This window comes from Solanum stenotomum, chromosome 8 (genome assembly GCF_019186545.1).
Source record: "Solanum stenotomum isolate F172 chromosome 8, ASM1918654v1, whole genome shotgun sequence".
Taxonomy (NCBI): domain Eukaryota; kingdom Viridiplantae; phylum Streptophyta; class Magnoliopsida; order Solanales; family Solanaceae; genus Solanum; species Solanum stenotomum.
Genome location: NC_064289.1, coordinates 12,088,505 through 12,102,760, shown reverse-complemented (window position 1 = coordinate 12,102,760; position 14,256 = coordinate 12,088,505). Strand labels below are relative to the sequence as shown.

Below are 14,256 nucleotides of genomic sequence, written 5' to 3'. Positions count from 1 at the left end.
TCATATGGAAATGTTAAAATTACCCTCAATGCAATTTTTTATCTACACCAAAGTAACCATGTTCAAACCATGACTTCTATAATATAAAAAAATGTTAGTTTTCTTAATATTAATTAGCATTGACCAAGTCATTTTGATTTGTTTATTAATCTTCATCCATATGGAGTATTAGTTAATGACATTCATTGCCAATCTAAGTAAAGATGTAGATAAGGAATTAAGTGTCTGATGTGGAACTTAATTAGATAAGAGAATACTTTTTGTTAAGTTATTGTTGATATATATTTAAACAAAGATTACCCCATGAGGTGGTTAATTATTTTTAATTAATTGTATCAATGTTATATATTTCTTTTCTTTTCCCCAGTTGAAATAAAAGAGCAGCCAATGAGGCTTCTCTCTCTCTCTCACACACACACACAATTTCACTCGTCTCTCCTAATCTTTTACACCGATACACATATTGATTTTGAAACTGAAACAAGATATATAAATATACATTGTATCATCCCCAAATAAATACTCAGGTACAATCATTATTATTTTTTGTGATACACAAATTTTAAATAAATGAATATGGTGTTTGAATATGATTGTATCATCCCTAAAATAAATACAACAAGTATATTTTTTTAAGGATAATAGTTGTATCAGTTTCATTTCGATTTCAGTCTTATAAAGTTATATCAATTTTTTTCTAATACACAAATATAGTTTTTTCCTGATATATAAATACAATTGGTTGTATCAATATGTATTAATCAAAGAAGATATAATTTGATAATAAATGCATTATGATACACATGCAATTTTTTCTGATACGTAGTATAAACAACTAAGGAGAATATCTCCCATTTTAATGGTTCTGAGAATTTACAGAAATTTAATCAATATTATTTTCTCCATTTTAATTTATATATCTTTTTTTTCAGTTTGTTAACATTTTAATATATTTATTTTTGTTGAGTTCTGGACTATTTGTATATTTTCCTTTATAGGCTTAAGTTCTTTATAATTGGAGACCTAATAGAAACAACAGTTGGCTCTCTTAAATTAGTTACTCTGAATAACCATGTTTGTCATACGTTAATCATGTATCTAATCTTGTTTGTGTGTATTTAGTACTAGTTGATTTCAACATTTTCTTCTTCTTCTTTTTTTAAAAAAAGAGAGGTACATATATTCAGAAAATACATTAAAAACTTCAACACTATACTATAAAAAAAAAGAAGTTAGTTTTCTTAATATTAGCATTGACCACGTCATGTTAATTTTCTTATTAGTTAATGACATATAGTCATCATTGTCAATCTAAGTAAAGATGTACAAGCTAAGGAATTAAGTGTCTGATGTGGAACTGTTTGGATAAACATAATGTGATTGATAATACATTTAAACTTATTGTTGATTTGCATGCATTTATTATTAGAAATCTCTATATTATTTGCAACACTTGAAACAAAGAGCAGCCCATGAGGTGATTAATTATTTTAAACTAATTTTATCGATGTTAGTATTTTTTTTCCCCTTTTTTTCCAGTTGATATAAAAGAGCAGCCCATGAGGCGTCTGATTGAGTTTGTGTGTAAATTTTGCATTATCCGTATAATTAAATATATTATAGTATGATAGTTACTAATTTACTGTGATATTATTAGTGAATAAGATTTAAACTCTATTAATTAAGGGGCACTGATGATGAGACCTTTGAATTTATGATTATATATAATTATGCATGTAATTTGAATACAATTATATTCTTTTTATTCAATTTTAGAGTATTGAATATGTTGTCGAAGTTCTTTTGAAAACAAATTTTTCTATCTCCATGAGATAAAAATAACGTCTGCATACACTGTATTTTTTCTTCAGATTCCACAAATAAAATTATATTTGATATATAATTATTGTTGGCTCTAACGGCCCGATTTGCCGACTCACTAACATGTTTCAAGAAGTTCAATTATTTCTTGGATGGAAAAGGAGTGACCAAAACATTACTATATGATCATGGTTTGGTCTCTTTCAGTGTTACGTTGTTTATTCAATTAGATATTTGGTTAGTAATTACAAATTTGTACTCTACAATATGCTTTGCGTATAATATTCGAGTTTGATAATATTTAGCAAGTTTCAAAAGAATTATGTTGCCTTTTTTTTATATAAAAAAAAAGACCTTATGCCTTCATCAGCTCTGAAAAATTGTGAAAAAAAAGAAGAAGATATAATAAGGTCATTATCTTCATGAAATAAAATAAAATTACTTTACCACTACGGTCTTTCTCATTTCTCTCTAATAACTAAATAATAATTATAATCTCTTCCATACGATATGCAACATTTTCATTATTTTTTTCTTATAATTAAGTAGGCAAAAATTTTAAGTTTAGTCCTAGATGCAGAAATACATATATATAAATTACTAGCTATTTGGTTGAAGAATTAGTTATTAAAGAAAGTGAATTATGGGAAAAACTTCATTTTCGATGTTGACATGTCGTATAAAAAGTAAAACTTACAAATGCCCCGAAAAAAAGAGAAAAATAAAATAAAATTGAATCATAAACCTTTTAAAGTCAAAATATTGAAATTTTCAAATAGCTTTGGGGAGAAGAAAATCTAATTCTCAGAAATATTATCCATGAAAGAACCAACATATTGTACACGAAATTTCATAAATTCAAAGTGAGAATTTTCAAATTTCAATTTTGTTTAAATTTCAATTGTCAATATAAGCCAAGACCATTGACCAATTGATTAAACCCAACTTGTCATCTTTATAGGGGTCGAACAATTTTTATTATCTTCTTTTCTTAAAACAATTTTGTGTTTAAATTGTTTTAGAAAAAATAATTTGAAAGAACAGTGTGATAAATAGTTTAACACTTGTACATCCTTATTGTAAATCATTTTTTAATAAAATTTAAAGATAAATCTTCTTAAAATGTTGAATTTGAAATCTTAAAATAAAATATATTATCTGATATAAAAAAATTTTATTATCTGATATAATAGATAAAGATGAATAGATATTGCAAAAATCTCAAAAATTGTAATTTGTTTATATTAACAACGTATATCACTTAAAATCTGAGGATTAAGTAACCACGGGTGGTTTAACTCAAGGGACATTATATCAAGCTTTAGAAGCCTTACACACCATTTGGTTGTAAATATCTTATCCTTTCTTAGAAATTAGAATCATGAAGTTAAATCTGGTCCACACATATGAATTTTTGGTTGAAAAAACAATGTATTTTAGTTTTTTTCTCCAGCAAAATAGTATAGTAGACAAATTCATTTTTCACGATCTAGCTATCCGTTATAGCCTCCAAGCATAAAAGTCCCTTGTGAACAACTTCAAGACTTTTTCAATTGTAGTCAATATCTTATTAAGAGTAATTCTAGAAAAAAGAGATATTTATCTATATTAGAGATGGTGTAATTTATTTTTTTAATATTATTTTAAATTTATTCATATCTTTCAGTCTTACGAGGAGAAAAACACATATTGCGCGAAATTTTATGAAAAAATTTACGTTTTTTTGAAGATGAAGTTTAAAAATTGAACAATTCCTTTTTTCGTGCATCCTCGAATTAATGCAACCTGAAATACTATGTTTCAAATTTCGTAATTAACATATGTGGGATTAAAGTCCCCTACCTTACAATAGGATCATAACAAAATCACCACCATCTGCGGCTATCGCTCTCAATGGTTGCGATAGATCATTTCTAGCCCTGGTCCAACACTGCATGCAATTAATATCGACATCAGCATCCAAGGCACGACGGTATGAAAAGTAGTGGATGATCTGATATCATTAAAATATACAATTCAGAAATAATTACACCCCAAACACTAGCTACTGAGATGGAAGAACCGGAGATTACGTAAACTCTATTAAACCAATGTGGAAATCAAGCCCTAATGTCCCCTACCTTGCAAGTTGCAATATGATCATAACATTAAGAAATAGCTATATAGGGTTGAATATAGATGGCTAAAAATTGTTTTTTCGTAAGTTATTATTTATTGAGGTCAAACAAATGTGAAAGGCTATTGGTGGTCTTGATCTGATTTGACAATTCTTCTTTTTTGGTCTTATTTTTTGCTCATTACAATTTCACACGTATGTTGATTAGTATAAAAAGTTCAACTAAACAAATAGTAGCTCCTCCCTCACACATTATAAATAGAATGGGGTTTGCAACTTCATTTCCATAACACAAACTTAACAAAATCTAATCCATTATGAAGATTTCTTGGTTTTCCTTTATTTTTGTACTTGTTGTTCTCTCATCAGCTTCATGGTCAGCATTAGCTGATAATCATGAAGAATTCATTCAATGTCTATCTCATAGTAACCAAACATCCTCCAATATTTACACACCAAATAGCTCTTCTTTTCCATCAATCCTTCAATTCTCCATACAAAATTTAAGGTTCAATACAACTGAAACTCCTAAACCTCTTGTGATTGTCACCCCAGTGAGTGAATCTGAGGTTCAAAGAGTCATTCTTTGTGCTAAGAAAACTGGGATGCACATTAGGGTTCGTGGTGCAGGACATGATTATGAAGGTCTTTCTTATGTCTCCGAGGTTCCATTTGTTATAGTTGACCTTATTAACCTTAGAACAATCAATGTTGATGTCAATGATAAGAGTGCATGGGTTGAAGCTGGATCAACTATTGGCGAACTCTATTATAGAATCGCGGAGAAAAGCAAAACCCTAGGGTTTCCGGCTGGTGTTTGTCCAACAGTTGGTGTTGGTGGACATTTTAGTGGAGGTGGTTATGGTGTTATGCTGAGAAAATATGGCCTAGCAGCTGATAACATTGTAGATGCACGATTGATCGACGCGAATGGAAGGATTCTTGATAGGGCTTCCATGGGAGAAGATCTATTTTGGGCAATTAGAGGAGGTGGTGGTAATAGTTTTGGACTTGTCCTTTCATGGAAGATCAAATTAGTAGATGTTCCTGAGATAGTAACTGTTTTCACACTTGACAAGACATTGGAACAAAATGCCACTAAGCTTGTTCATAGGTGGCAATATGTTGCTCCAAGATTCCATGAAGATTTGTTCATTAGGATCTTGGTTAGTAAATTGAACTCAAGTAATCAAGGAGATGGTAACAACCAACAAACAATTGTAGCTTCATTCAACTCCATATTCCTTGGTGGTATCGATCGATTACTTCCCATCATGCAAGAAAATTTCCCTGAATTAGGGTTGAGAAGAGAAGATTGCATTGAGATGAGTTGGATAGAGTCTATAATGTACTTTGCAGGGTTCCCAACAGATGGACCTCTTGATGTCTTGCTAAGTAGGGTTCAACTCTCAACGCGTTACTTCAAGGCAAAATCAGACTACGTGTATCAGCCAATTCAAGAGGGAGGTCTCGAAGGAATATGGAGATTCTTCTTTGAAGATGAAGCTCAATCATCTCAAGTAATCTTAAGTCCCTATGGTGGGAGGATGGATGAGATTTCAGCATCCGCTATCCCGTTCCCTCATAGATCTGGTAATTTATACAAAATTCAACATTTGGTGTATTGGGATGAAGAAGGAGAAGAAGTAGCTGAGAGGCATATAAGTTGGATAAGAAGGCTTTATTCTTACATGGCACCTTTTGTTTCTAAGTTACCAAGAGCTGCTTATATCAACTATAGGGATCTTGATATTGGAGTGAATAACATCAAGGGATATACAAGCTATGTGCAAGCTAAGGTTTGGGGGATTAAGTATTTCAAGAATAATTTTGATAGATTGGTTCATGTGAAGACTAAGGTGGATCCTTCAAATTTCTTTAGGAATGAACAAAGTATTCCTTCACTTACTCAGTGGAAGAACAAAGGTGAATGAAGTTCATCACTATACAAAAAATAATATGATGCATGTTATTATTTAATTAATTAATAAGGTACATATAGTTTCTCTTCATTGTTTGTATTATAAAGGGTCATGCATGTGAGAACATGGCACTTGATAAGACTTGTGTAGTAATTTTTTTTTTTTATGCAATTTGCCTGTTCTATGAAATTATTGTATAATATTGATTGATAATAAAGGTTGTTTAATTTAATTTATTTTTATGGTTTTCTTCCTTACATATTGATTTTTTTTTTCTCAATTATTACTAGCAAATTGTTGAAACAGGATTGGGAGTGTTCTCTATCTTTCTTATTAGAATTAACGAACATTGATCCCATTATAGTTTTATAATTTTGGGAGAAGTCTTTTAATATTTTGAATTATTTAATTTGCGTTTGACGAGGGTATATATATAGGATGACTAAGAGGACAAATATTAATTTGCTGAAGGTGGAATGACTTACTAAATTAATTTATCATCATTGATAGTATCACAGTTCAAAACAAGTTAATTGTTCAAAATTTAAAAGAACTGTTGAGAACATTTTTCAATATTTACCTTTTATTTAGTGAGGTTCTTAACTATTTTACATTTTATTACAGAATAATTTAAAAATACTTAAAAGGACTAGTAAATAGTAATATTTTATTTATGTCCTAAAATATATTCCGAAGTAATATGACAGACCCAACAATTTACTTCATGTTGCTTTCTATAGAACGCCAAATTGTTCATTCTATTATCTTAATTTTTCAAAAATATGGGGCTGATATTATCAACTGAATATTCGTTTCTTTGTTTTAACATACTTTTCTCCTCTTTTTTTTTTTTTTAATTCGTTAACATTTTAATATATTTTAAATTTAAGATAATAATATACTCCCTCTGTCCCTAATTACTTGTCCATTTTTCCTTTTACAGTTGTCCCTAATTACTTGTTCATTTTGACAAATCAAGAAATGACAAAAAAAATTTACCTATTATACCCCCAATTAAATGACTAATTATTTTGAAAAATGTAGAACTTTTCATCCACTTCATAATTAATAGGGGTAAAATGGTAAACTCACTATGTCATTAATTATTTTCTTAATAGATGTGACAATTTAAAAGTGGACAAGTAATTAGGAACAGAGGGAATATCATTTTTAATATATTTGATATATCTTTTTAATATATAAAATTAAAAAAATTAAAATAATAAACAATTAAAGTGAATCAGTAACTCCAAAGGCCAAAGCTTTCTTAACAAATCAAAACGTCACCCATCTGGCCGAAATATCGAAAAAGAAATTTGCGCGAGTGTCTTCAATATATGCATGCCAGCATTGAATTATGTTAGTAAATACTATATTATAAATTATAATATAATTAAAAATAAAAAGAATAATAACAAATAAATATTTAGGTTGGATTGTGAATGTATCTTGCTTTTCTTTAAAAGATTTATATTCATCATGATATAATCTTCATACATCAATCCAATAATATGATGTTTGATTAATAACATAATATTGTATAATTCAAACAACTTTAGATAATTGAAAAGTCGAAAGTTCATCAAAAAATATTTTTATTTTAAAAAAATTAAAATCTAGAAATTACTTCATTGTTTATTCATTATTCAAATTCAAATTTCGTCTTAGAAATTTTTATTTCAATTTTTTATATATTGCATTGATTTTCTAAATCAAGAAATTACTATTATTACTAGTAAAAATAATTGCCTCTCTTGCTTTGAATATAAGAATCGAATAAGTAGGCGTATCAATATCATCGTCACTGTCACGAATCGGCTACGTAGTACTTAAGTATAAGACAACTCACAGAATTCCGAGAAAGTAATAATTTTTCCGTCTTATTCTATTTTTTATATGACACCGTTTAATTTGATATATAGTATTTAAGAGAAAAATTAAAAATTATAATTTAAAATATTTAAATATTTATGTGATTGTATACTTGTATGGATTATTATTTTATAAAAGATAAAAAGAATATCTTAAAGCTAATTTTTTTTCAATTATAGTAAAGTGACGAGAGAAAAACTTAATCAGTTATTTATTCATTTATGTCTGTGTGTAATAACAGGTACACGTATTCATCTCCATCCGCAATTTTTTAAGAAATAATTCAAAAAGTAAAAAAATTAATATTTATATTTCAATTATATATAAATAATATATTTTAAAATATAAAAATAATTTTATTATTATTATTATATATATATATATAATACTTCATCCGTTTAAAAAATAATGACCTCCTTTCCTTTTTAGTTTGTTTAAAAAAGAATGACTTCTTTCCTTTTTTTTATAACATTTTATTTTCAGTTTTCCACGTGATATGTTTAAAATCACAAGATTAAATGACAATTTTGTATATTTGATATAACTTTATTTAGAATCACAAGATTCAAAAATCTTTTTTATTTTCTTAAACTCCATATCAAATCAAACTAGATTACTATTTTTGAAATGGAGGAAATATAATTTTTCGCCTAATAAAATTAACTTAACCCTATCTTCTTAGGCGGCTCCACAATATTGTACTCGTTAACTTCAAATTTATATATATATATATATATATATATATATATATATTAAGGGATAGATATATATTTAATTGGGGCCATTTAATTGTGCATCTTTATGTTTGTATTTTCACTATGGCTCCAGTGTTGGTTGAAGTTGTTGCTTTTATAAACCCTAGATCGATCCCTCTCGGAATATTTGACTTCTATGTTTGTATTTTCACTACGGCTTACACTACTATTATCAATCAAACACGATATTAATTAAAAGTTTTATTAATGTCTATATTAAAATAATAATGTCCCGTAATTTTCAAATTCTGAATTTGTCTCTGACTTCCCTGACTGCTATATATATTATCCAAACACGCAGCTTTATTCTCCATCATCATTCACAGAGGTTAAACAATAAAAAGGAACAAGATGAATACTTTTGCCATTTCTCTTATACTCACCACACTTATCATAGCAGGAATCGTTTCTCCATATGAAGGGAACATCAAGATCTCAATTTCCCCACGAGAAACAGAGCAAAAGGCGAAAACAGAGTATGCTTCAGATAGGATAGCAAGTGTACTTGAAGGAACCAAACACTCTGTTTCTGAAAAAATCAAAGAAGATGCTAAAGGGGTTTTTGATAAAGCCCATGAGGCTTCAGAAAAGGTGAAAAAATGTGTTGGAATAATAGTAGATAAAGTGAAAGGAAAAGTCAAGGATGTGTCTGATACAACAGATACACTAAAGGGTGATGTGGAGAGAAATGCAACAGAAGATGTTGATTTGATAGAAAATGCAGTGATTGAAGATGCACAGATGCTTAAAGTGGAAGGCAAAAGGGGTTATCAAAAAATTCGAAGATTCTTTTCATCCAACAATTTTCGATCTTTCATGGGGATGATCCATTTGCTTGGATTTGCATTGTCTTATGGTGTTTGTTTTTGGGTGACTTTCATATCTAGTAAGGTTTTGGCAAAAGCTTTACCGAAGCAGCGATTTTCAGTGTTACAAAGCAAGATTTACCCTGTTTACTTCAAGACTCTGTCTTACAGCGTTGCCGCGGCGTTTCTCGGCCATTACTTGAGCCAGAGCCGTCCATATTATGCGAGTCGGGGTGAAACAATACAAGGTCTCATTTTTCTAGCCATATTCTCCATGACTATGTTCAATTCTTTCTACTTGGAGCCTCGAGCCACTAAGGTATGCACTTACTTCCCCTGTTTTTTCCCTGTCCCTACTAACTTATATCCACCTTATTTGTTTCTTGGCATAAATATTAAATACACCCTCAAACTTTACATTGAAAGTGTATATCTATACATCTCAACTTGCTCATGGATATCTCAATTTGTAAGTTTAAGGGTTTATTCGTTAGTTAATAAAAATTATTTAGTTGATTCTCACCTAAAATATCATATAATTTAATATTTTAATATAAAAATAAAAGATGAAATTAATAAATACCAAATTTTGTATGGAATATATTGTAATTTTTATCAAATTTGGAGAGTAGTTTTCTAAATTNCTTATGGTGTTTGTTTTTGGGTGACTTTCATATCTAGTAAGGTTTTGGCAAAAGCTTTACCGAAGCAGCGATTTTCAGTGTTACAAAGCAAGATTTACCCTGTTTACTTCAAGACTCTGTCTTACAGCGTTGCCGCGGCGTTTCTCGGCCATTACTTGAGCCAGAGCCGTCCATATTATGCGAGTCGGGGTGAAACAATACAAGGTCTCATTTTTCTAGCCATATTCTCCATGACTATGTTCAATTCTTTCTACTTGGAGCCTCGAGCCACTAAGGTATGCACTTTACTTCCCCTGTTTTTTCCCTGTCCCTACTAACTTATATCCACCTTCTTTGTTTCTTGGCATTATGCATAAGTATTAAATACACCCTCAAACTTTACATTGATAGTGTATATCTATACGTCTCAACTTGCTCATGGATATCTCAATTTGTAAGTTTAAGGGTTTATTTGTTAGTTAATCTCAATTTGAGTGTATGTTTATGTTAATTATTAGTAATAATATATAAATATATTATTTAATTTGACTTTAGTTATCCTTCAATTTTTGGTATGTACAAGTATACATTCAAATTTATATAAAATTGAATAAATAGATACACACGTTTTACATCGCATAATACATCTAAAATAAATGTGTTTATTTGCTCAATTTTATACAAACTGAAAGAGATAGATGCCAGCTAAAACCAAATTGAAGACATTGATAATTCTTCACCTTTTTTTTTTGTTTCTCAACATAGTATAATATTTCAAGAACAAAGTTTACTAGTACAAAAAATTATTTAGTTGATTCTCACCTTAAATATCATACAATTTAATATTTTAATATAAAAATATAAGATGAAATTAATAAATATCAAATTTTATATGGAATATATTGTAATTCTTACCAAATTTGGAGAGTAGTTTTCTAAATTTAGTTGACTTAACTATGATTAAGATATTTGTTAATATAATATAATCTTGACATTTAAATATTAAATAAGACACATGTGTTTCATCTAGAGATGCACTCGAAGAAATGGAGGGGAGCCAAATCCCAAACAGAAGGCTACATTTTATATGTCTAAGCGTAAATGCTTGTTTCTTTGATTCTACTCTTTGATGGGATACATTTGAAATTTTGCAGTTGATGAGGGAGAGAATGAAATTGGAGAAAGAGAAGGGGAAAGGGAAAGATGTATTTGACATAGAACCAAGCACAAGAAACGTGGATGCAGTGAGGGATCCAACAGGGACTAAAACAGGGAAAACAACAAGTAATGAACCTCTTGAAACTCAACAAGAATTGTCAGAGGGAGCAATAAGAGAGAGGCCACAAGTTGAGATATTGAGTCAGAAGCTAAAGAAGTTGAATTTATTGTCATCATTTCTCAATGTACTCACACTAATAGGTCTTACTTCTCACCTTTTCCACCGTAGCCAATTGGTGCATTCCAGCGGTTAACTTGTTGTTTTTTGTTATGTTAATACCTCGCCTGGCGAAGTGGCACCCCAACAAAGTCATCTAGCAGTTTGAAAGCATACTTTGTAGAGTACTTTAGATTTTTGTGCACCTCACTTGTCATGTATAACTTAATTTTGTTTTCTAAATAGCCCGCATATTCATCTAAGTATTTTTATCTTTTGAATTTGTGTGCTTTTGATGGACCAAACTCTTATCTTATATAATACTAGTAAGTATGATGTAATTATTATCGTTGTGTAAAATTTACCTTTTAATTTTTGTGATTTATTTTTGTCGCTCAATAATCAAAAGCAAGTCTTTATTTTATTCATCCACTTCAAATGCAACTATCATTATCTAAATGTGGTTGGATATCGGAAATAAGGATCGCTCTCTCTACATGGCCAGGCTTGTACTTGCAACAGAGGGGAGTGATACAAAATCTATAATGGTTCCAAAGAAGAAGATGGAAGAGGTTCCAAAAGGAAGTAGTTGCGGCAATTTATGGTGCTATAATTTATCACACTTGGCGAGCAAGGAACATGAAGATTTTCAAAAACATACATATAAATACAAGTTTTGTTATAGCACAAATCCAAAGGGAGATTAGGGAGAGGATAGATATGTTACAATGCTCCAAAAGAGCTCATAGATGCACTAACTTTAGTGTCTAGAATTTGTAACTAGTTTGTTGGTGTGGCTTGTTTGATTTTTTGTTTTGCTTGAGATCTAGATACTTGTTGCAACCTTTCTACAATGGGGTGATGATACTGGACGCTCCTTAATTCTGTAAATGGTTCTTGTTGTAATGGTAATATATAATGATTATTACCAAAAAAAAAAAAATATATATATATATATATATATAATAAACGACATTAGACTAAAATATTTAAAACTTCACTTAAATATGACTTGGACTATAGTGTGCGTAAGATATTTTATTTTTACTTGGCTAAAATCAATTACAAGATTGAAATTTTTTAAACTTTTATATCTTGAATATATTATCACAATAAACAAATTAGAGAACACTAAAAGATTAGCTAAATTAAGCAGGATTATTATGTTAAAGTTTTAGGGTGTGTTTGGTATGAAGGAAAACATTTTCTGGAAAATGTTTTTCCAATTTTTTCATGTTTGGTTGGAGAAAATGTTTTTCAAATCAATTCATTTTTCTCAAATTTTAGAAAAATGACTTCTCTTCAAAAATTAAGGAAAACATTTTCCAAAACTTTCCTCTAACTTCAAATTACAATTTTTTGTTGAAAATATCAATTTTTTTATTGAAAAAATAAATTTAAAACTTATTTTTTAAAATTATTTTTCAACTTCAGTTTATTTATTTTTTTACCCCACCCTCACCCCGATCCCCCCCATCCCCTACCACCCCCCTCCCGCCAGCCCCCCACCAAAAAAAGAATTTTAAAGTTTTTTTAAAAAAAAAATATTTTCAATTTCCAATTTTTATTTTTTTATCTAACTCTTCGAACCAAGAGCTCCATCACTCATTTTCTTTTACGAATAGCTCATCCATAACAATAGGAAGGGTCATTACATTTATAAATTAATTCAGGAACAACTTCACTATCTCTATGAAGTAATAATAAAATTTGCATATATTTTATCCTCCTCAAACTACACTTGATGAAATTTCACTAAATATACTATTACTATTATTATTATTATTATTATTATTATTATTATTATTATTATTATTATTATTATTATTATTACTATTATATTAATTATTATAATTTATAACAATTTTGTAGAATAAGTTTTAAATATACAAATTATTTTTTAACAATCTTAAAATACTCTCTCGGTTCTTTTTTAGTTGTCATGCTGCGCTTTTGTTAAATTAGATTACATTAATTCGATATTATATATTATAAGTTTAGATATTTAAAAACTATATGAAAAATATTACTCCTCCGTCCCATTTTATGTGGTATTTTTTGGACTTTAAGATTCAAATCGGTGTATTTTTTATCATAAATTTTTCGTAGATCTTTTAAACATTTTGAACTATCAATTATTCTGACTTATAGTACTTTTTACGTAGTATACTAATATATAAATTTTATTTCAAAAAATTTGAAGATTTCATGCATAAATTACCGGTCAAACTTAAATTGTTTGACTCTCAAAAAATAAAAAAAATATCATATAAATTGAGATAAAAAAAAATATAAATTACAATTTTTTACATATTAATATAATAAAAAAAATACATCAAAATATTAGTTAGACTTCTTATTATTTTATCCTAAAACAGAAAGAAAATTATGGTAACTAAAAAGAAAAGGGAAGTATATTAATTTTTTTAAAAAAAATAAGTAGGAAGTATATAAGTTTTATCACTCAAAAGTAAAGAAGAAAATCCTTGTGGAGAGGGAACATTCCAGAACATAAATATTTCAGTTAATGGCAGCTGTTTTAGTTTTAGTGGAAATATGAGAAAGAGACACGTAGTATTCCAAGAACCCCATGCAAGACGTACACGTATTCATCTTCATCCAGCATCACCGACTAACGTGGGCATTCCCAGTTTAACGTCCTTTTATTCAAATCCCCATTTTCCCTCTTTACTTAACCGTCTCTCCATTTTTTTTCATTTAAGACAAAATTGAAGATGATGAATGTTTTCGCCATTTCTCTTGTACTTACCACACTTGTTACAGCAGGGGTTTTTTCTCCGAACCCGGAGAAGAAAGATGATGTTATTGTTAAAGATGGTCATAGAGTTGTAGTTGTTGAGTATGAGCCAAATGATGGACAAACTAAGGTATCAATTTCTCCACCTGAAACAGAGCATAAAGAGAAAACAGAGCATGTTTCAGTTTCAGATGTTAAAGATAAATTA

The 14,256-nt window shown here is 29.0% G+C and overlaps 2 protein-coding genes across 2 annotated transcripts; both read left to right on the top strand.

Annotated features, from left to right (window-relative positions):
- The first annotated feature begins 4,243 nt into the window (after window positions 1-4,243).
- On the top strand, window positions 4,244-6,148 carry LOC125874679 (berberine bridge enzyme-like 18). The gene has a single exon (XM_049555674.1). The coding sequence runs from the start codon at window positions 4,255-4,257 to the stop codon at window positions 5,869-5,871; it is 1,617 nt and encodes a 538-aa protein (XP_049411631.1). The 5' UTR covers window positions 4,244-4,254; the 3' UTR covers window positions 5,872-6,148.
- Window positions 6,149-8,837: 2,689 nt separating this feature from the next.
- On the top strand, window positions 8,838-11,387 carry LOC125873497 (uncharacterized). The gene is made up of 2 exons (XM_049554425.1): window positions 8,838-9,611; window positions 11,070-11,387. The coding sequence occupies exons 1-2, from the start codon at window positions 8,838-8,840 to the stop codon at window positions 11,385-11,387; spliced, it is 1,092 nt and encodes a 363-aa protein (XP_049410382.1).
- Window positions 11,388-14,256: the final 2,869 nt, after the last annotated feature.

What these genes read in the sequence shown, in the direction of transcription:
- LOC125874679 (XM_049555674.1), top strand. Translation starts at nt 4,255, where the DNA reads ATGAAGATTTCTTGGTTTTCCTTTATTTTTGTACTTGTTGTTCTCTCA.
- LOC125873497 (XM_049554425.1), top strand. Translation starts at nt 8,838, where the DNA reads ATGAATACTTTTGCCATTTCTCTTATACTCACCACACTTATCATAGCA. An exon ending in TGGAGCCTCGAGCCACTAAG is followed by an intron (nt 9,612 to 11,069) that starts GTATGCACTTAC and finishes GAAATTTTGCAG; the next exon opens with TTGATGAGGGAGAGAATGAA.